Below are 23469 nucleotides of genomic sequence, written 5' to 3'. Positions count from 1 at the left end.
CATTATGGTGATCAGTGTTTGCATTTCATCAGCTCATTTGCACTTAAAAGGACACCCACAAAAACAGCCCAATTTTGCTCACACCTACAAAATGGCAATTTTAACATATTATAATAAATTATCTGTGTGGTATTTTGAGCTAAAACTTTACATATGTACTCCGGGGAATACCAAAGATTTCTTTTACATCTTAAAAAAAGTCTTGTGGAATGACCCCTTTAAAACAAAAATATATAATAAATGAAATGTTTTTATTTATTGTGGAGGGGAAGATTAAATGTAGATAAAATACAAGCCTAAAAAAATTTTGGATTTTCCAAAACTAAAGTCAAATGACATTTAAATCCAAAACTTTCCCTGATCACACATTTACACCACCGTTCAAAAGTCAAATGTTTCTCATGGGCAGAACAAAATGTTTTTGTAGCCTAAATTTAATTGTGCCAACATATTAATTTCTTTTATAAAAAAAATATTTTTGAAATAGATGACTGAGTAATAAAGAAAAGCAGCCAACACAAGCCTGTAATTAATATGAACTACTTCAATGCGTTTAAAAATATAAAAAGCCGTCAAGCTGACATTACTGCAAACACTAGGGAACGGTTGAATACATTAAAGATGATATAATATAATATGATTTTAATTTATTTTGAATTCATTTGGTCTCAAAATAATTGTCATACTTATATTTGTGTTATTCCATTATTTTGATGAGTTTGCTATTATTATAAAACAATGAGTAGGTGTTGTAAAATTGTAAAAAGTAGTGTATAAATCACTAGCTGCATTTCCAATAAAGATTTGTGAAAAATGTAGCATTATTTTCTAAATGTCATCAAAAAACTACTGCGAAATAATGGCGTTTCCATTAACCAATGTTAGATGCCGTTCACATATTGCATATTTTGCGCGCTCAAATTTGTTATTTCAAATGTGGGTGTGCGGTATGCATGCTCATAAAGTGATGCGGTCGCATCGCACACGCAGAACGGCGCGCTCGTTTTTTCCAGGCGCGTCCTCACCGCATTGAGTTAAAAAACACTTTTTATGCAAAATTGACGTATTTCCATTTGCCGCATTTTCAATTCGCTATTTCAATACGCAATTTGAATGGTAATTGAAACGAAGCTAATGTTTCTGTTAACTCTTTCCCTGCCATTGACGAGTTATCTCGTCAATTAAGAGTAAACATTTGCATATAAAAAAAAAACGTGTTCTGATGAGGTTTTATGTTAATCTGTAATACCGCAATTATCCACTAGATGACACACTAACCCAAAAAACTTTAAAAATTATTTACTAATTTTAAACTCTGTATGTTTTAATAATCATTCTGAATCTGATCTCTAACAAAATTCCTTCACAAAAATGCAATAATTTCTGCTTTTTGCAAAAAAAATTTTTTTAAGAAAAATACCCATATTTAAGAGTTTATAAGCAGAGAAAAATATATAGATAGGATGAAACAGTTTTATCCTGTTTTGTTTGTTTGTTTGAAAGCAGAGGGTCTGTTCTTTCATTTGATATATTTGAAAAATTTTCCTGGAAGGCATTTTGTGAAACATTTGTGAAAATCAAAAGGCAACTTTTTAAAAAAAGTCTGTCGGGAATGAGTTAAAATTTAAACAATGTAACCAAATTTAAATAATATGTAGTGTTGCACTGCACAAGATTCTACTTAAACTTTAATAAAATGAAGTGAATATATTCAGATGATGTTACATCATTGAATCAAAAATACAATGAAGTGCAACGATCAGAATACATGTGGCTTCAGATGGGTGTGGTGTGTGTTGAACTTTACCTTGATCTTATCCTCATAAAGTCGCTCTTTTTGGACCAAATGAGTTTCCATCCTCTGAGCCGTAGCCTGAGTTTCCCTCAAGTTCTCCTCAAGCTCCTAAACACACACACATAAAGCGGTCAGATATCATGTAGACGCTCCATCAATTGCTGAAGTGAGAAAGAAACTTGCTTTAAGAAGCTGTATACTGCTGGACGGTGCGCCATTAAGATGTGTGTGTATTATTTCACTGATGTGTGTGCGCTGCAACAGATGGGACATCCTGAGTCTTCTTCAACGTGTGTGTGTGTTTGTGCGTTAAAGTGTTAATCCATATGTAAGTAATGCAAAGAGATGATGAAGTGTGACTGTGCAGAGACCAAACCGGAGATAAATCTGTGACGTGTTGCTGTTTAGGGTAATTTGGTTAAGGAGGAGGCGTGTTAGCGGTTTAATCTTTGTTAGTCTGATCCGTCTCTCACCAGTATCTTCTCAGCCATCTGTTGGATCTGCTGGGATTTTGTCTGGATGTCATCCTTCAGTTTATTCTCTCGACGCTCTACCATCTCCAGACGCTTGACTTGATTTTCCAAAGTTTTTCTGCCCTCCTAAATAGAAACAAACACATTTAAGGCGCTGCTTTGAATCAGACTGACTCACAGCACTTTACTTCATAAATAAACTAAGACTTTCTTGCATTATGCATTGGAAATTGGAGCTTCACACTATTGAAGGGGAAAACTTGCCAAATAATGCAAAACATGGTATGAAATTAGATAATGCTTGGGTTACTAAAATCAATTTGAATTTAATAAAAATCATCTTTCACACATCAGAGCGCACACAAGAACTAACATTTGTGTTCCAATATCTTTGCTAAAACACTGACTATATATAACCTTTTGATGTCCAAGATTAACCTCACCACTGTAAGTGTGTGGCATTTACACTGTAGATAATCCATCACTAGTGTAAGGTAAACCGTGATACCTCAGTCTCTCTAAGGCGTCTGCGCAGCGTGTCACTCGAGTCAGATTTGCTGCGCAGGCGCTCGAGTTCTCTCTCCAGACGCTCTTTGGCCTGTCGGATGTTCTGCAGCAGTTCTGTTGCTTCTGTGCTTGCCTTCACCGCCTGTTGGGTCATAAGTCAAACATTTTCAAAATCAATTAATGCATATATTTTGCTGTAAGAATGTCTAGGTTCAATAATAAACATTCATTTGCATTACAATAAAATTCACATGATGTGTGATCAAAGTTGCCCATCAGCTGCTTTACAATGGCTTTGAACGTGGCTCATTTAATTTTACTCTGATAAGAAAGCTTTAAGCCGTCTCTCACTAGATTCTGATCTGAGAACAGATTACATTCATTCATTTCTGGTCCATAAAGCTGAGGCATTAGGAATGATGTTGGATCAGAAGACATATGGCACCTTTGAGAGTTTATCCTGCAGCTCCTGAATCTTCAGCTGCTGCTCGGCATTTGTCTGAAACACAGAAGCTTCGTAACATCAGCAATGCACACGAGTTCAATGTTTAATCCATAACACACAAAGGAATAAATGTTTTCTTTTTTTGGCCCAATTTGCCTTTATTTGATAGACAGTAATTATGTACAGGGTGGAGAGAGGGGTATGGGATCGGCAAAGGACCTCAAGACGGGATTCGAACTCGCAACAATTTCCTGATACAATACGATGCGCATCACGATAAGAATTTTAACGTTTTCTTAAAAAATGCGACGGAATATGCAGGATATTTATGCAAATTTTCTTGCGGGAACTTGCGAAAATTGCGTGAACTTGTAAAAACTGCGGGAACATGCTAAAACCACGGGGGAACTTGCTAAAACCGTGGAAACTTGCTAAAACCGCGGAAACTTGCTAAAACCGCGGGGGGCGGGGGGGACTTGCTAAAACCGGGGTGGGGGGTAACTTGAAAATACCGCGGGGGAACATGCAAAAACCGCGGTGAACGTGCAAAAACCGCGGAGAACTTGCAAAAATTGCGTGAACTTGCAAAAATTGCGTGAACTTGCAAAAACTGCGTGAACTTGCAAAAACTGCGGGAACTTGCAAAAACTGCGGGAACTTGCAAAAACTGCGGGAACTTGCAAAAACTGCGGGAACTTGCAAAAACTGCGGGAACTTGCAAAAACTGCAGAAACTTGCAAAAACTGCAGAAACTTGCAAGAACTGCGATTGGGGTTTGCAGCTTTCCAAAAATGTTCACGTCACGTAAACTTCATAACGTTCGAATAGCAACAGGGGACGTGGCGGCGCTTGTGTGAAGTAAATGCAACATTTTTTACTTTCTGCTAAGATATTTGACTTTTTGCTAGGACAATGTGAGGATTATTAAATCATGCAAGCCCTGCATATTTAATCTGCAATTTATGAGGCGAAAGTGTGACGCATTTGAAAAAATGTGGGCCCCGCATAAATATGCGGACTTTAGCTGATAATGCATTGAATCATGCGATCGCATAATCGCGTTTTCTGTAGGGACTGTAATAAATGCACGCAATATCTTAATTATATATTGCTTACAATGACGCGCCGTGCAGTTTTTTGTGCAACGCTACTTTTACTTCATGACTCGCCATTTGCAACAGTTTAGGTTAAGGTATCTGCGTATCTTAGGTGTGCATTCGCGGACCCGGCAAAGTATACCACCTACATTTTACTCAACGTTCTCCGTGGGTCACATTGCGTGCGTCCCTTCTGTATATGGATGAACTACAATCGATTACGCTACTTTCAAAAGTGCGTCAGAATCTATACCGAAGTTGCTATATCGATCCGCGCATCATCAGGAGTCCACAATGATATTTTAAATACAGCACTAGTTATTTATTAGTTTAGGTCACTTAATGTGTAGAAAAAGTCTTGATGTAGACACACACTGCATTAAAGTCACACATTACACTAGAGAAACATTTAATCATGAAGTGTTTGAAATGAAGGCACTTGAACAGTGACATCTCTCATACTATGAAGAGCATGCTGAGTATCATTTACAATGACTAATGCCCACACACAACACACAAACCAACTCGTGGTTTTATAGCACAGTCCTGGTTTCTATCTGTGGTTGCTCTTACCTTCTCCAGTTTAGAGAGCAAGTCCTCGACCTCGGCTTTACCCTGTTCCTTTGCCTAAAACGCACAAAAACAAAGCACATTAATTGACAGCGCATACTGATACATATACATAGATTATAATGATACACAATCACAGATGTTCAATCTGTGTATGATCATCATTATCGCACAGACCTTCTGGATTCTCTGCTGGTATTCGGCAGCTTTTCTCTTCAGCTCCTCGCTGGTCTGTCGTGACTCTCGTAGCTCAGTCTCGTACAGATCACTGCGACGACGAGCGGCCGACAGATCTTCCTCCAACTGTCTAATGGTGACCTGCATCTCCTCCAGCTGTGCATGATATTCCTGAACCAAAACACATCCTACTGTTATCACAAACACTGCTTAACTCAAATGCAGAAAAGAAACATAACTGGGTTATGACTGTAAATGTCATTAAAGAAAGCATCCCTTTATGCTGTGTACACACCAAATGCAAAGCATTGCATTCCTTGCTTTACTGTGGGTTCACAACAGACGCAAGTTCAATGATTTGCGTGAGTAGATTACATACAAAGTCAATGCAAAGTTGCGATCAGATGCATCCTCGCGTGGGGCGATGCGAATGACAGTGTTTTCACGCCCTACCCGCCTCAAATGTGTCTTCGCCCAAGTTGAAAATATTTAACTTGAGCAAAAAATTAGCATGACACAAAGTTAAATCCCGCAAGTAATCTAAAGCGAGTAACTCGATGCCCCGCGTTTGGTGTGAACGTAGCATAAGATTACTTGTTAACTACGTGTCATGCGAATCTTTCACTTAATGGGGCATACACACCAAATGCAAGTTCAACGATTTGCGTGAGTAGATTACATACAAAGTCAATGGAAAGACGCGATCAGAAGCGTCCTCGCGCTGGGCGATGCGAGTGACGCGAATTGGGGGGCGCAATTGTTGCGAAAACACTCGCTATTCACCTCAAACGCGCCTTTGCGCAAGTTGAAAATATTCAACTCAAGCAAAAAATTCACATGACACAAAGTTAAATCCTGCGAGTATTCTAGAGTGAGCAACGCGATGCTACGCGTTTGGTGTGTACGTAGCATAAGTTGAAGTTGCGCAAAGACACTTTTGAGGCAAATAGCGCGTTTTTACTGCATCTACTCGCTTCTTGTAATTGACTTTTTATGTAATCTGCTCGCGCAAATCATTGAATTTGGGTTTGGTGTGTACGCCCTATGTACTTAAAGGAATAGTCCATTTTCTTAAAAGAAAAATCCAGATAATTTACTCACCACCATGTCATCCAAAATGTTGATGTCTTTCTTTGTTCAGTCGAGAAGAAATTATGTTTTTGGAGGAAAATATTGCAGGATTTTTCTCATTTTAATGGACTTTAATAGAGCCCAACATTTAATACTTAACTCAACACTTAACAGTTTTTTTCAACGGAGTTTCAAAGGACTATAAACGATCCCAAACGAGGCATAAGGGTCTTATCTAGCGAAACGATTGTCATTTTTGACAAGAAAAATAAAAAATATGCACTTTTAAAACACAACTTTTCGACTAGGTCCGGTCCAGCGTGACCTAACGTAAATGCGTAGTGACGTAGGGAGGTCACGTGTTACATATATGAAATGCACATTTGCAGACCATTTTAAACAACAAACTGACACAAAGACATTAATTAGTATCATTCGACATACAACAAATGTCGGAACGGTCCTCTTTCAACACACTTGTAAACACTGGGGCGGAGTTTCGCGTTCGTCCTCTGTGACCTCTTGACGTCATGACGTTGTGGTTTAAAAGTGTATATTTGTTATTTTTCTTGTCAAAAAAGACAATCGTTTTGCTAGATAAGACACTTATGCCTCGTTTGGGATCGTTTATAGTCCTTTGAAACTCCATGAAAAAAACTGTTAATTGTTGAGCCAAGTATGAAATGTTGGGCTCTACCAAAGTCCATCAAAATGAGAAAAATCCTGCAATGTTCTCCCCAAAAAACACAATTTCTTCTCGACTGAACAAAGAAAAACATCAACCTTTTGGATGACATGGTGGTGAGTAAATATCTGGATTTTTTGTTTAAGAAAATGGACTAATACTTTAAGATTTTATTTTATTTTATTAATAAGAATGAATAGAATTAGCTTAATTTTTATATTTTTAGTTTACACGTTAATTTTAGTTTAATTTTTAGTAACTTTGCTATGCTTTGTTATTTTATTTGTTTTTAAAGAGCACCTATTATGAGATACACGTTTTTAAACATCCTTTTGTGTGTAAGTGTGTATTAGTACATGCTAACGATATTCAAAAAGTACATACCTCAAAGAAAACGATGACGCGAGTTATCGTCTCTAACGTTCGAGGACTACAAAAAAACACTCGGATTGTAGGCAACAGTTTACTTCCTGGGATTGGTGACGTAGATAAGACCAACATTATCATAGTTCAGCCCTCTCTGCTTGGCTTGGGTACGCCCTCAAAGACGGGGGTGGAGAGCGCTGAGTCAGAAGAGAGCTAAAATGGCGGAGGTTGGGAGTCCCTGCTTTGACCCTGTTTGCAAACTCTTGTTTCATTGTTTAAGCGATTAAATCTCTCGAGTAGACGCTGTCTCTTTAGATGCAAGGGCAAAATAGCACTTTATGGACTAACACAGAGGACATCATGTTTAATACGGTTCCGGAAAAATCCAGTCAGAAGTTGTTCACGGAGTTTTCACAATAACTGCTTCTCATGAACCGAAGCTGCGCGACGTCTCCTCCTGAAAGTTGGATTACCGTGCACTTCTGGATCACAGGCTGTAAGTATTCATGTTTATTATTTGCCTTTACTGTAAGTTACGTTACCTGTAACCGGAGCTTAACATTATGTGCTTGTAGAGCTCAGATATATATCTATGTGTAGAGCTAAGCTTGCAAGCTAATTGTTTTGTGTTGTAATAATGTATTTCATAAACAACGTACCATATTTACACACGTGTGTGTTGAATTATGCAGACTATCGTTTTTATCGATGTTTATTTAGACGTGTTTACAAACTTGCTAAGCTGTTCCAGCTAAACTGTTACCGGTAAAGTTTGTTCTCATGATCAAACTCAAGAAACTCGAAGTACAGATGATTTGTTTAACGTGATATGTATTTTACTGTTGTTTTTACTTTAAGCTTTCTTAGATTTTGAAACGAAGTAAACACGTAATGTGTGTTGCTAATGTTGGGCCATGTAACATGTAATACATTAACGTTTTAATGAATAGTCTAACGATTTATAATCGTTGTACTCTATTGTTATAATATGTCTTTTTGACTGAATACATGTTTGTTTTATTTGTGTATATCCTAGATTCGCAGCTGGACACATCCTTCTACACTGTATGCAAACATGCAACATCATTACACACAGTACAAGGCATATGAGGAGCAAAGGTGTGTAACACATATGATGTATTTAGCTAGTGAAACCACTACCAGTCTTAAATGTATAACTGATGATGACAAAGTTTTTTTCTCTGCATAATCATAGGAACCCAGGCAGTAGCATCGTTTCACAATGTTTCAATCACCATCATCAGTGGATGCCTTTGCCGTCCGTAGCCTGAGATTTCAGATTTGCAGCAAAAAATGTGACTTTCCCATTTATTGGAATGCTGTGCAGGTATTTAGGTATTTTAGTAACTGTGTTAAATAAAGTAAAGTAGTATTTACTTTTAGAATAAATGAATTGCATATTTATATTTTTACAGGTTGTACCTTGCAGCCATCCATTACAATGTCACCAAGCCATAACAAAAGCAGGAGAGGGAAAGTACAAGGCTATGTTCCCAAAACACACAAGTGACATACTGTAAGCAGTAATGTTTTATTTCAAATACATTCATAATTAAAAACTTAATGTATGAAATAGGGAAATAAATGATCAAAACAAAAGATTTATTGACTGCAATATTTGTACAGTTATGTGGATGATGTGATCAGGCTTGTGTTTGATGAGGTATTTGAAGATAAGCTGAAGGAAACCCCGATTCCAATGGACCTGGCATCACAGTTTGAGAGACCTTCAAAGGAGGACGTGATTGCATGCCATCTTCAGTGCAGGGGTCGTCGGAAGCCAACATTCCGATCAGGAAGCTCCAAGCATATCTGGAGAACAACACATGACAGGATGATAACCCTAAAGTGTCGTCTTAGATAGCACCAGCTGACAAAGCTTTGATATGCCATTTATCTGAATAGATAGCTGTAAAAAGTGAATTGAACAATTTTTTGAAAGAAGAGCACAATATGGTTACTAAAGTATGTTTATTTGTATATTGTTTAACAGTTAAATATATATTTTTAATAAATAATCTTTTGACTGACTACTATATTTTCTTTAAAGTTACATCTTTTGTTCTTTTGGGTACTTTGTTACTATAATAATACTTTAGTGTTATTGGTTTAAAAATGTAATAAAACTTACTCTAGTCCTGCGCCTCAAAGGCTTATAGTCGGTACAATAAATGTTCTGTGTGTAGGGATTTAGACAATTTGTGCAAAACCTGGATGATGAATCACGCAGGTAAGAGGCCCTGGAACCTGTTGCATTCTCCTTAAAACCTAATAAGTAAAAACATAGCACAGTAAAATAGTATGTAAGCAGTATTTTATAATGAAGTTTACTATAGTAAAATAATGTAGAAATTACCAAGTGAAATCGTTTTATAATCATTTCAACAAATACTTTCTATGTGCTACATTTGGTGTTTCCATATAGTTTGCACAGTAATAGAGTATGTAAACAGTCTTTTATAATACATTTTACTATAGTAAAATAATGTAGAAATTACCAAGTGAAATCGTTTTATAATCATTTCAACAAATACTTTCTATGTGCTACATTTGGTGTTTCCATATAGTTTGCACAGTAATAGAGTATGTAAACAGTCTTTTATAATACATTTTACTATAGTAAAATAATGTAGAAATTACCAAGTGAAATCGTTTTATAATCATTTCAACAAATACTTTCTATGTGCTACATTTGGTGTTTCCATATAGTTATGTAGTACGTTATAATTACCTTTTGGATGTCTTTGCAACACATTTTCGTCTTCGTTTAGCATTCTGGCAGAGCTAAGGACACCTAAAAAAGTTAAATCCAATCGCATTCATTGACGGAGATCGTTTATATCGTAACGGCCTTCTGAACTCTCTGGATCGAGCTCGAAGTGGTAAGGCAGTACAGACACCATCGTTTATAGAGAAATATAACGCTTGTTTACGTTGCCTCTGAGGCTGTGACTCTCTCAGTCAGAACCGGTGTGTCAACCTAGTCAGGGGCGTAACCTTTCAAACACACGACGAACCCAGCTGACCAATAACAGTTGAGTAGTCATCTGACCAATCCGATTACACTAGACATTTTGGGAGGCGGAGACAGGAACTAAACCGAGCGTTTTTCAGACAGTGGGAAATCGGTGAGGTATGTAAGCAATTTATAAGACTCACAATGCATTAGTTCAAGTTTTAATAACATGTATGTACTATGGGATACTGCATTTACGTGCTAACGTGACAATTTATTAGCATAATTGTTGCTCTTTAACAAATATAGATTCAAGTTAAATGTAAATGTTTTATTTCCGTTTTAGTTGTGTTTCATTTAATAATTTTTGTGGCTATGCTTAAAGGCGGAGTCCACGATGTTTGAAAAACGCGTTGGAAAAGGAGACTGGCCGACTACCAAAACACACTTATATCAAATCAAATCAAATGCCGGTTTGCGTATGTGTGGGGCGGGTCTATCAACAGAAGGTCCAGATTCTATTGGGGTAGGGGCGTGTTTGTTTAGGTGATTTCAAATATCAACATTGGCTTTCAAACATCATGGACTCCGCCTTTAAACGTATTTTAAGACAACATTTCTAATGATCATTTACTTCAAGCTTTTTAATTAGGCCAATATTCAATTAACAGACATGTTTTTGATCATTTTTGTTTTAATACCTTTTAGTTAATGATAATATCCCTGCTTGACAATGTGAAGTGTCCATGCTAAACATCAAATTGCAAAACAAAATCTGATTTGTATGCACAAACCTAGGAATTGAGTGCTTTTATGATTATAATTACAAACTAAGAGGAGACAAAGTAGGTTATTTAATAGTTAAAAGTCAAATCATTAGGGGCGGTTTCCAGACAGGGTTTAGATTAAAGCCAGGACTAGGCCTTATTTGTATTATTTTTTCTTCACAAATACCTTACAAAAACATATGGTGTGCATCTTGAGACAAAACAATGGCACTGATATATTTTATGCTATGTCAGTGCAAGCTATTTTCAGTTAAGACAGATGCACTTTAGTGTTCTTCAGAGCAGCTCCAGAAATACAAACCAAACCCAGAGAAACACTGAAAATGTCAGAATTGATTTGGTTTGTGTCTATAAACAGTTTAATTGTAATAAACGTTACCAGTTATGGGTCACCTCCATATAACAGGCAGACCTTACATACACATACTGTACAGTATGAACCTAAAGAGTCAAAATGCATGGACACAAAACAGTTTAGATAGCAGACAATGGAAAATATTTCAAGACCAAACTAAATTCAGATTTATTGCTTTTCACCGGGGATCTGTTATAATAATCAGTTTGCTCCATTTCATCTCCATGTTGTCACAGTAATTACTGTCAGTTTGATCGGGAGCGTTTCCCAGATCTGACCATAGTAAGGGATTAAAGTGAGAACAGGATTTTCCTTGTTTGTAACTCAATGTGTGAAACATCATCCCCCATAATGTCATGAGCTCAGATTTCTAATGCAAGTTAGGACCCATCACAATAAGGTTATTTGATGCCTTCTGTAGAAGAGTAATTTCAACACCATAACCCCATCTTATAATTCTGCACAATACATACACTCAAAGCTTTATAAACAATTATCATCTCTGTTTCCATAAAGATGACACTGCTGCTTTAACACTAAGACAACTTAAAGCTCGCTCTTCTCATTTCTCTGCAGTCAGGAGTTCATTTACCTTTACCAAAAACCAAATCAAAGGACCATGATGTGATTCATGAATCTTCTGTGGATTCTCTTCATGAATCTTAAAGCACCTTCACTGAACATAACCTAGTGACCTAACAGCTATAGTAAATCACAGCGAGGTTTAATGCAGAAGGGACTTTGCTTTAAGGACTCAATGAACAAATGACACAAAACCCTTGTACAGAAGAAGTGGCAATAAAGTGAAGTGGACAAATGATGATAAGAGATTAGCAGGCATGTCGATGACTCTCAGCAGTCTGTTCTCAAATACTGGAAGCAGTTCAAAGTCAAGCTAACAGAAGACTGAAAAGAAAAGACCAGCCTAAGCTGATTTTCCAGCTTGGCTTTCGCTGGTTAAGCTGGTGTAAAAAGCTGATTTAGGAGGGGGTCCACTTTTTAGTTGTGGTTGGGAGACCCACCCTCTAAAACCAGATGACCCACCAACTTGACCAGGCAGGAAGACCAGCTTTACTTGTGTTGACAGGCTGGGAGGACCATCACCAACTTAAACCAGCTAAAACCAGCTTAGCCAAGCTGACCAAGCTCCCAAAACCAACCTAAGCTGATTAGGTGGCCTTAGCTGGTCTCCCAGCTTGGCTTTTTCTAGTTAAGCAAGCTGGTTTAAGCCACTTTTTTAGCTGGTCAGGTTGGGAGACCAGCTGACCCACAAGCTAAAACCAGATGACCCACCAACTTGACCAGGCTGGCAGACCTGCTTTGCCATGCTTCCAGCCTGGTCAAGCTAGTTTAAGATGGTGGGTCAACTGGTCTTCTAGCCTAAGACCAGTTAAAAAGTGTCCAAAACCCCTCTTAAACCAGCCTGTTACACCAGCCAAAACCAGGCTGAGAGACCAGCTAAAACCGGCCTACGCTGATTGGCTGGTCTTAGCTGGTCTCCCAGCTTGGCTTTTGCTGGTTAATCAAGATGGTTTTAGCCACTTTTATAGCTGGTCAGGTTGGGAGACCAGCAGACCCACCAGCTAAAATCAGCTGATCTACCAACTTGACCAGGCTAGAAGAGCAGCTTGATTTTGCCAGGTTGGGAGGACCACCTTTAACTAGCCAAGACCAGCTTAGCCAAGCTTCCAGCCTGGTCAGTCTGGTTTAGACTGGTAGGTCACCTGATCTTCCAAGACTAGCTAAAAAGTGTCCAAAACCCCTCTTAAACCAGCCTGCTACACCAGCTAAAACAGGCTGAGAGACCAGCTAAAACCAGCCTAAGCTGATTGGCTGGTTTAAGCTGGTCTCCCAGCTTGGCCTTTGCTGGCTAAGCAAGCTGGTTTTAACCACGTTTTTAGTTGGTCAAGCTGGTCAGGTTGGGAGACCAGCACACCGTCCAGCTAAAATCAGCTGACGTACCAGGCTAGAAGACCAGGTTGACCTGCAGGTTGGGAGGATCACCACCATCCTTAACTAGCTTAGACCAGCTAAGCCAAGCTTCCAGTCTGGTCAAGCTGGTTTAAGCTGGTGGGTCAACTGGTCTTCCAGCCTAAGACCAGTTTAAAAGTGTCCAAAACAAGCCTGCTACACCAGCTAAAACCAGGCTGGGAGATCAGTGAAAACCAGCCAACCAGGGCTGGTTAGGCTTGTTTTAGCTGGTCTTTTCAGTAGGCGTGGGACTCAAGGGGTCAAGATGGTCAGGTTGGGAGACCAGCCGACTCACCAGCTAAAACCAGCTGACCTACTAACTTGACCAGGCTAGAAGCCCAGCTTGACTTGCTTTGCCAGGTTGGGAGGACCATCACCATCTTAAATGAGCTAAGTAGGGGTGGAAATGCATGGGTGACGTTTAAACCTTTAAACCTCGAGACTGTGTCCTAACTACAGGCTCCATGTTAATCTAACCAATCCTAACCAGCCTTGGTGGCGACATGTGACCGATTCGATTTCAGTAAGAGTTTCTATTTCTCTGCGATGTCGCTGCTGGGACAATAACACAAAGTCTGTACTATAATCTCAACACTCTCTTCTCATTGGCTGTGGTTTTTGATTGATTTTGTCGCATACCTGCAGTCACATCGTGTCTGGTGTGGACTAGAATAGTTAGGACATGGTGTGATCCGACAATATTACATTAGATGGTTATGATGTTTCAGTACATTAGTAGGTATAAATAAGGTACTATACTAGGGTACACAGTGATTGTGAGGTGAAATGAGTTTGCTTACTTGTTCTTTGATCTCCTGGAGTTTGTTGCTTTGTTCTCTGATATCATGGAGGAGCTGTAGAGCTTTGTCATCTTCCTGTGAGACTTCGACACGAGCCTGTTCCAAACTACGCTTAAGACTCTACACACACACAAACACATTGATTGTGTTAAACTGAATGCAAAAAATGACAAATGTGCTGAGAATGATGTATTTCCATAGATTACGTAACATCGATGTTACTTTAAATCAGTGCTTCTCAAATAGTGGGGCGGGACCCCCAGGGGGGGCTCAAAGCGACAGCAGGGGGGGCGCACGAGACCCCGGGGAAAATACTTTTTCAGGAAGTGATTTTTTTTGCACTGTCACTTAAAGATATTACACCCCAATCACGCTGATAAGCCGCTTGAGTTTTTTATTATTTATTGATTACATTTAATTTAATTTTTCAGTATCAAATGGTCAAAAAAATATTATACTTTAAATAAGGATTTTTTTTCAGGCAAATTGATGCATTTTAAGTCTTTTTTGTTACAGACTAAAAAACAATTTTAATAAAGTTTGTTGTAAGTTGATCGATATTTCTATTTTTGTGTTTTCTTTAATGTAAATAAAGATACAATGTTTTGCAGATTTGTCATTTTATAGACAAATTATACTATTTACATGCGCGGCAGAGAGTTGGGGGGCGCGAAATGTTTACTTCTTCCTAGGGGGGGGGGGGGGGGGGGCGTGACAGAAAATAATTGAGAAGCACTGCATTACATAAATACATCACTTACATCACAGATACAATCATATTGTCTGAGACTCACGCTGCATTCGGTGATGTAGGTGGCGAGGTCTTGCTCCAGAATGCTTCTCTGGGTCTCGGAGGCTTTGAGTTCCACATCTTTCTGCTGGAGAACTGACTCTAGGTCAGTCATTTTACGCTGAAACCGCGAGATCTCTTGCTCCATCTGAGTGGCCACAAACACAGGGTCTAAATGCATTTTACAGCACCGCTCGGATAACCTCAATAAACAAACACATCTATGAAGTCTATGAGACAACTGTAATGAAGGGTTTAAAAATAGAAATGTAATGTGCAGTTTGTAATTTTGTTACGGTACTTCAAAGAATTCGTATGCATTTTGTGAATTGTTTAGTGTACGTTAAACTTTTTCTATGCTTTTTCTATTGGCCCACTTTCCAAATGAAATGTTGTTTCAATAACAGTATTCCTCATGTCACTTGCCTCATGCCCTGTTCACTATTATACGTAAAGTTTTTCAGTCTTGTTGCTAAAGGTGCATATCTGAGCATTTCTTGACACACTTTCTGTGTCAGGCAGTGCAACCGATGTAAAACTATAAAAAAGCTAAATTTTATCAAAAACATTTTAATTGTATTTAAAAAGTATATCTATGAATTTAACAGCACAGGCAAAAGCTTATGGTTCAATGACGTGACGTTAATTATTTTGTCTCCATATGGATAAATCAAATGTTAATTTGCAGATTACTTGCATACTTTCCTTTTTTCAGGACCAAGTTTAAAATGTCTGGTTTCATTTCATTTTGATAGAATATTTGAAAAATAAATGCAAAATGTCAATGAGGTGTAAACGGTCTGTGTCAATTGGTGTAACTAGTATTTTTTAAATTAAAACATAAATATATTCATAAAAAACTGGAATAAAATATAATCATCTAGTTTAGTGTAATATGATTTTTTACATGCATTTTTATATAATTTGTCAAACATTATTTAGAAAACAGAGCTGTTTTCAATATATGTCAGGACAAATATTACAAAAACGCATTAAAATGTACATTTAGAAATAACTAATACATTTTTTTATGATTACACTTACATGCCATCAAGATAAAATATTTAATATTTCTCATTCTTTGGCACAATTGGCGATTACATCATTTAGCATTTAACTTTCATAAAAAGGATGCAAATGTATTTTTTATTGAATAAAATTAACATAAATACACTGTGCATTGAAATAAACCTGATGCATGCTTTAAAAAAAAATCTTAATTTCTTATCTTGCCAAACCGTTTTTGTCACCGACCCGTATACCATCATCCAAGTAAAATACTCAGGGCTCCAGACAAACTTTTTTCACTAGGAGCACAGTGGACCCCAGCTGAAAATTTTAGGGGCACAACCAGAAAATTTAGGGGCACACACCGTAAATCAACATGCTAACCAATTATTCACATTTCTACTAATTTCCACTGTATTACTAATAAATACTTTGATGATAGATGCAGAAAGTACAATGTGCTGTTTCAAATTCAGTGTTACATCACAAAAAAAGGTCAAATTTACTGGTCACACATGTGCGACTGGATGTAAAATTCAGTGGCACACTCTCAAATTTTGGTGGCAAAATGCGACCATTTGGTAGCAGTCTGGAGCCCTGATACTGTTAAACAAATTCATTGCAAAGGTCAGGTGGTGCAACCAGAAAGTCAAAGGGTGCAACTTTTATGAACGCTCTTGCCCCAAAGACATCCATTTTAAAGGCTAATTTGATAAATATCAGAGGTTGTCGAGCCCAACACATCTCATTCAGCTTGTGTTTAGACAGCGGCTTGTCTCTCTGTCACTGTATTCCTACCTTGTGACATTTGTCTTGAGTATCTTGCAGTTCTTTGTTTTTCAGATGGAGTTTTTTTTCCATGGAGTTTGTTTTCGCAGGAGAGTTCAGCCCTGCGGCAACAGACCTGAGGACACAAACACAATATTTACATTCGATTTATCATCTGACACCTTCTGCTATGATCATTCAACCGTATTACAATAAAAGTCTAAAGCCCAGGATACACTGCAGGCGATACGCATGTAGATTGTACGATGATGACACCTATTGAATCGAAAGCTGTGACGGCTGCAACACATCCTAGCCAACATCATCAGCATGCGCTGGTATGCATGTCGTAGTAGACACTGCGTGATCATGCTGACTTTCTGACAATGTCAGAAAACTATCGTAGGCTATCTTTGGTCGCAAGATCTGGAAAACGCCGTCTTTGAAACTCTCTCACTGTACGACATAGGACCAACGATTAAGAGCCATGATTACACAAATTGCCATGATTTTTTCACGACTGTACTCTTTCATCTGGGATAGCCAAAAATCGTGCCGTGCATCCGTGCTTAAGACCACATTAAAAATTAAAAGATTTTCCATCTGAATCTGTATTTTAAGTTAATTTTACGATTTCTAGTCTTATGTTCGAAACCTTTCCCATAAACAAAAATATCAGTAGTGGTTGGGATTTTAGGATAATTAAAAAAAACTTTTATCCAGCAATTTGGTTGTTCTCAAATGTCAAGGTAGTACAACCACAATCATGGGCATAAACAGTAAACATAATATTACATCATCCAGTGAACCATTTAAAAATAAAAATACAAAAATACATAAAATAGCCATTTTAATGCAATGGATAGACTGGTACTGTACACTTTCTGTGTCAGGTGGTACAACCGTTGTAAAACTAGAAAAAAAACTATTTTATCGAACACGTTTTAATTGTATTCAAAAAGTATAATTATGAATTTAACATCACAGGCAAAAGCTTATACCAGCATCCAAATAGACGTCTGTTAAACAAATTCATTGCAGAGGTCAGGTGGTGCAACCAGAAAGTCAAAAGGTGCAACTGTTATAAAAAACACTGAGCTAAATCATTTTAATAAGCCAATAATGTAGATAATATTTTTAATTTTAATAAATACACACTAAGGTTGTCTATAATTGGTATTATATATTTTTTTTAACTATTGTTCTTACATTTATAGTTCTCAAGTGTTAGCTTTATGGTCAAGTTGTTTAAAACTATTTTCATGATTACAAATTACACTATGAAATAAACAAACAATCATCATGACACATTGGTCCCGACACACACAAAAAAATTCAAAATATTTTTTTAAAAGCGTGTTTTGTTATTGACCCATACATTATTTTAACTGTAACTTGTTATAAAAAATACTGTAATAAAAAATAGAAGCATTTTTACTAGTATACGCAGACTGTTACACCCGCTGTATTTACAAGACAGGTTTCAAAAACAAGTCTATGAAAGTGAGAATCTCTGCAAAGTGCTGGTCAGCCTTTCATATTCATTACACACTCCATTAGCTTGATGTGAACGTGAATTCATTATTTATTCAAACTATAGAACAATGTCTTTATGTGGTGCTTATTAACCAGCATGACATAAATGTGATATCACGTGACATTTCAACAGTCCAGATGACGAAATCATAAAGATCATGGTCATTATTAATACTACAATAAGTGTTTCAGAACAAAACATTTACAGATGCTCACCAAAGGCAGGTTTATGAGCAATCCTTTGAAGGTTTCACAGATTCACAGAAAAGAAGAAATGAAAACACTATTATGATAAGACATGGATGAGATTCTGATGAGATGATATGAGCAAACAAGGTTAGCTTATCTGCAAAACTTACATAGAAAAAAACAGCATATGTTGATTTAGGGAAAGGGTCGTCATGTTAAAAGTGTTAAGGTGGAACTAGAAATGTTAATTATTTACAAGCAAACATACATTAACAGTTCTCTAAAATCTGCCGTTGACTGTAGGTCTGTGTTTGGGGTAAAGAGATTTACATATGGACTACTTTAAGATTTTATCCTAGGATGCATGGATGCTGTCCTCAACTGGAAAGACACAATCTGATCTGTTCGGTAAAATCTTACCGATAACACATTTGCAAACTTCTTGTGGTAAAGTCATATCTAAGTACAAACTCTGATTGAAAGCCGGTTCATCTATCATGTACTGACTTACAGAAGTCTCCCAAGTTAAACAAACAACTCACTGGTCTGAAATTGGTTTGTAAACTTACGTAAAGTGTTAATAAATCCTGTCATACAGTAGTGTTTTAGTACAGTGTTCTGAATACATCAAGTGAAAAATGCACATGAACAAAAACCGTCAGGATCCATCGTCATTACAAAAACTGAATGTTTTTTTCTGGAACTTGTTCTTAATTCCCAAACAGAAACGAGGCAAAATGAGGCTACATCGTCTTATTTCACGCTATGTATGTAATGCCAATATTCCTCCCATTCGTAGACATCCTGAGGGCTAAACTCAAATCTCTCTCGCTCTGCCATTAAAGAGTGCCTCATTACATCTGAAAGTGCTGAGGAGGGGCAGAGAGAGAAAGAGAGAGACTAAAGTGCTGAGGAAGAGAGGGGGAAGAGAGAGATACACACCACTACAGTGAGGAAGAGGAGGGAGTGAAAGAGAAAGAAAGCCCACTAAAATGCTGAGAAAAAGAGTGAGAAATAAACACCACCACTACAGCACTGAGGAAGAGGAGGGAGAGAGTGAGAGATAAACACCAATACAGTAATGAGGAAGAGGGGGGAAAGAGAGAGAGAGAAACTAAAGTGCTGAGGAAGACGGGGGGAAAGAGATACACACCACTTCAGTACTGAGGAAGAGGAGGGGGAGAAAGAGAGCTCACCAAAATGCCGAGGAAGATGAGGGAGAGAGTTGAGATAAACACGACTACAGTACTGAGAAAGAGGAGGGAGAGAGTGAGAGATAAACACCAATACAGTAATGAGGAAGAAGGGGGAGAGACAGAGAGAAAAACACCACTAAGGTACTGAGGAAGAAGAGGGTGGAGAGAAACTAAAGTGCTGATGAAGAAAGGGGAAAGATAACACACCACTACAGTACTGAGGAAGAGGAGAGGGAGAAAGAGAGCCCACCAAAATGCCGAGGAAGATGAGGGAGAGAGTGAGAGATAAACACCACTACAATACTGAGGAAGAGGAGGGAGATATATAGAGAGAGAAACTAAAGTGCTGAGGAAGAGGAGGGGAGGAGAGAGAAACATAAATGCTGAGGAAGATGAGGGAGAGATAAACACCACTACGGTACTGAGGAAGAGGAGGGGGAGAAAGAGAGCTCACCAAAATGCCGAGGAAGATGAGGGAGAGAGTTGAGATAAACACGACTACAGTACTGAGGAAGAAGAGGGGGAAAGAGATACACACCACTACAGTACTGAGGAAGAAGAGGGGGAGAAAGATAGCCCACCAAAATGCTGAGGAAGATGAGGGAGAGAGTGAGAGATAAACACCACTACAGTACTGAGGAAGAGGAGGGAGAAAGATAGAGAGAGAAACTAAAGTGCTGAGGAAGACGGGGGGAAAGAGATACACACCACTACAGTACTGAGGAAGAGGAGGGGGAAAGAGATACACACGACTACAGTACTGAGGAAGAGGAGGGAGAGGGTTAGAGATAAAGACGACTACAGTACTGAGTAAGAGAAGGGGGAGAAAGATAGCCCACCAAAATGCTGAGGAAGATGAGGGAGAGAGTGAGAGATACACACCACTACAGTACTGAGGAAGATGAGGGGGAAAGAGATACACACCACTACAGTACTGAGGAAGAGGAGGGGGAAAGAGATACACACGACTACAGTACTGAGGAAGAGGAGGGAGAGGGTTAGAGATAAAGACGACTACAGTACTGAGTAAGAGAAGGGGGAGAAAGATAGCCCACCAAAATGCTGAGGAAGATGAGGGAGAGAGTGAGAGATACACACCACTACAGTACTGAGGAAGATGAGGGGGAAAGAGATACACACCACTACAGTACTGAGGAAGAGGAGGGGGAAAGAGATACACACGACTACAGTACTGAGGAAGAGGAGGGAGAGGGTTAGAGATAAAGACGACTACAGTACTGAGTAAGAGAAGGGGGAGAAAGATAGCCCACCAAAATGCTGAGGAAGATGAGGGAGAGAGTGAGAGATACACACCACTACAGTACTGAGGAAGATGAGGGGGAAAGAGATACACACCACTACAGTACTGAGGAAGAGGAGGGGGAAAGAGATACACACGACTACAGTACTGAGGAAGAGGAGGGAGAGGGTTAGAGATAAAGACGACTACAGTACTGAGTAAGAGAAGGGGGAGAAAGATAGCCCACCAAAATGCTGAGGAAGATGAGGGAGAGAGTGAGAGATACACACCACTACAGTACTGAGGAAGAGGATGAAGAGTAAAATGCTGTGAAAGATGGGGAGAGAGAGAGAGAGAAAGAGAGAGAGAGAGAGAGAGAGAGAGAGAACTGAATTGCTGATTATGCTGGAAGTCCAAACCTCCTTCTGCTTGAATGCAGGTAATAAAAAACTGCCCACTACTTCATTTACATATGTGAGTGTGCTGAGGTCTGATGACTGCAGTTCATAAACTCTTACACAGCTAAACTTTAAATACAGTTAGTATTATTATTATTATTATGTACACTTATATTAGGATCATGTAGTTTAATGTTCTTATTCGGTCAAATCATCACCAATGATCAAGTCAAAATTTACACACAAAAAAAACACTTCACGCCAAAATCCATGACAGGATAAAACATCTAAATATAGAGGTGAAGATAAACAACAGTATAGCAATGAGGACCATCTTCCTTACCTTCCTTTAAAATCGGTAGATAAAGATAAATATTGAACCTCAGCGGCTACAACAACACGCTTACGAACAGAAACACTCAATAAAACCCAATGCTGCAGTCGAGGGTAAATGTGAATCAATGGCAGAAGCTCATGATGAACATCTTTAACTGACTTAAATGAGAGCTAAACCTGCAGGACATAACACAACAATCTTAACCCTGATAAACATGCTAAGAAATCGACAAATGACATCCATTCCTGCAGATTCAAATCTTTCAATCTTGTTATATTACCATCTGAGATCAGTGTAGCTGTTTGTGTATCTCAGTAACTCAGATGGATTTTACAGACACTTTCAGCTCTGATTGACTTATGGCTTTGATACAGAGCAGAATACCGTAAACACAGGGTTCCCACACCTTAGTTAACTTCAAATTCAATAACCTTTAAAGGACTCCAGGTCCAATACCCTCAAATTCAAGGACTAAATGTGGGGACACATTTCAAGTGAGAGCAAGTTACATCATGTTACCTTTTAAGATATATTGTTACAATTCCCTTTCGAAGGAACTCGCGCTGCGTCACTGCGGTGACACTTTGGGGATGCCTCCAGGGGTAAGTGCGTCTGAATGTGTATATCAAATTCAACCAATGGCGACGCTTAACGACAAAGACAGAGTGACGCGAGAGTCAGGAAGTATATCGCTATCTGAAATATTGTGGCGTTACAGGGATGCAGGAAGTATGGCAAGGGATACGCAGCGTCTCGTTCCCTTCTCAGGGAACAACAGTTACATACGTAACCCGAGATGGTGTCATGTGTCAAACACAACTATACAAAAAAGCATTTTGGTATGAATCAACATTCGCATACAGAAGATATAAACATATAAAGCGAACAGTTTAGCACTTAGTGTGCTTAAAAAGTCTAGAATTTTCAAGATATTACACTACACAGGGAATAATATGGATTTTTTTTCCAGAAAACTTATTGCATAAAACAGATTCAAGCACTTTCAATGACCTGTATCTATGTATGTATATTTCAAAAAACTTTCATTTTCCCCCCAGATTCACAATCTTTCAAGGACCCGTGGGAACCCTGTAAACAGTACAGTACATTACTGTATAGCTCAGACTGAAAGAAAACACTAAATACAAAATCCACATTAAAAACAACTTTAAAGACCCACTGTGGTGACATAATTTAAGTGGTTACTTCCCTTTAAAAATAGCAAACAGTGTTTAGTTTACTCACAGCCTGGAATTTGATGAGAAGCTGAAGTGCAGAATGATGTCATTGATCCATTACATTACATTACATTACATTTATGCACAGATGCTTTTATCTAAAGCGACTTACAGTGCATTACAAGGTATACATTTTGATCAATATATTTGTTCCCTGGAGATCTGTATTTGCCGGAAGTGAGAGACTGTTGTTTCTGAATTATCTTCTAAAGCCCGGAGTATAGTTTAATGTTTTTATGTGTACGCGAACGTACGCACACGGACGAATGCACAGCCTTGCAAAGCATAGTTTATTTGACTTGTACACCGATGTTTGATGCAAGCACATTGCAACAACATGCAATGCATCTTCTGCGACCTAAGTGTACAAAGTTAGTACGCACAAATACAGCAGAAATTTACACAATTTGTGCCACGTACGCGGACGCTAGCTTATTGCTAAGAATTGAACTATACTTCTAGCTTAATTGTAAATTGTGTCAATGCTTTGAACCACACTAGTTTATAGATATCCTTAAAGGCTAAAATCTTAAAGTGCACCTATTTCATTGCTAAAAAAAACTTTATTTTTTGTATTTGGTATAATACAATGTGTTCGCAAATTCCGTACATTTTTGCAGCTCCATATGTACTGCTTTCCTCAAACGCTTTGATTTTGTACAAAACTTATCGATTTGAAAAGCTCTGTGTCC

General features: G+C 38.2%; 1 protein-coding gene and 2 long non-coding RNA genes across 7 annotated transcripts in view; 1 reads left to right on the top strand and 2 right to left on the bottom strand.

Annotated features, from left to right (window-relative positions):
* Positions 1–23469, bottom strand: part of cita (citron rho-interacting serine/threonine kinase a) — a 100302-nt gene that overhangs the window by 43795 nt on the left and 33038 nt on the right. For all 5 annotated transcript variants that reach the window (XM_055198241.2, XM_073861124.1, XM_055198243.2 and 2 more), the window contains exons 11-19: positions 16674–16779; positions 14872–15015; positions 14078–14197; positions 5065–5235; positions 4891–4944; positions 3221–3274; positions 2777–2917; positions 2269–2394; positions 1808–1903 (exon numbers count right to left, since the gene is read on the bottom strand). In XM_055198241.2, the coding sequence (XP_055054216.2) occupies positions 1808–1903; positions 2269–2394; positions 2777–2917; positions 3221–3274; positions 4891–4944; positions 5065–5235; positions 14078–14197; positions 14872–15015; positions 16674–16779 (1012 nt within the window). The remainder of the gene's footprint in view (positions 1–1807; positions 1904–2268; positions 2395–2776; positions 2918–3220; positions 3275–4890; positions 4945–5064; positions 5236–14077; positions 14198–14871; positions 15016–16673; positions 16780–23469) is intronic.
* On the top strand, positions 7128–8975 carry LOC129422327 (uncharacterized). Its single transcript, XR_012365307.1, has 5 exons — positions 7128–7682; positions 8223–8305; positions 8403–8534; positions 8623–8723; positions 8834–8975. It is a non-coding gene; the product is annotated as an uncharacterized lncRNA (long non-coding RNA).
* Positions 8793–10184, bottom strand: LOC141358837 (uncharacterized). The gene is made up of 3 exons (XR_012365308.1): positions 9939–10184; positions 9339–9475; positions 8793–9019 (listed from the first exon to the last, which is right to left on the bottom strand). It is a non-coding gene; the product is annotated as an uncharacterized lncRNA (long non-coding RNA).

The sequence above is a fragment of the Misgurnus anguillicaudatus genome, chromosome 22 (assembly GCF_027580225.2).
Source record: "Misgurnus anguillicaudatus chromosome 22, ASM2758022v2, whole genome shotgun sequence".
Lineage (NCBI taxonomy): Eukaryota > Metazoa > Chordata > Actinopteri > Cypriniformes > Cobitidae > Misgurnus > Misgurnus anguillicaudatus.
Note: the sequence above shows the minus strand (reverse complement) of the source record. Positions and strands in the feature narration are given on the sequence as shown.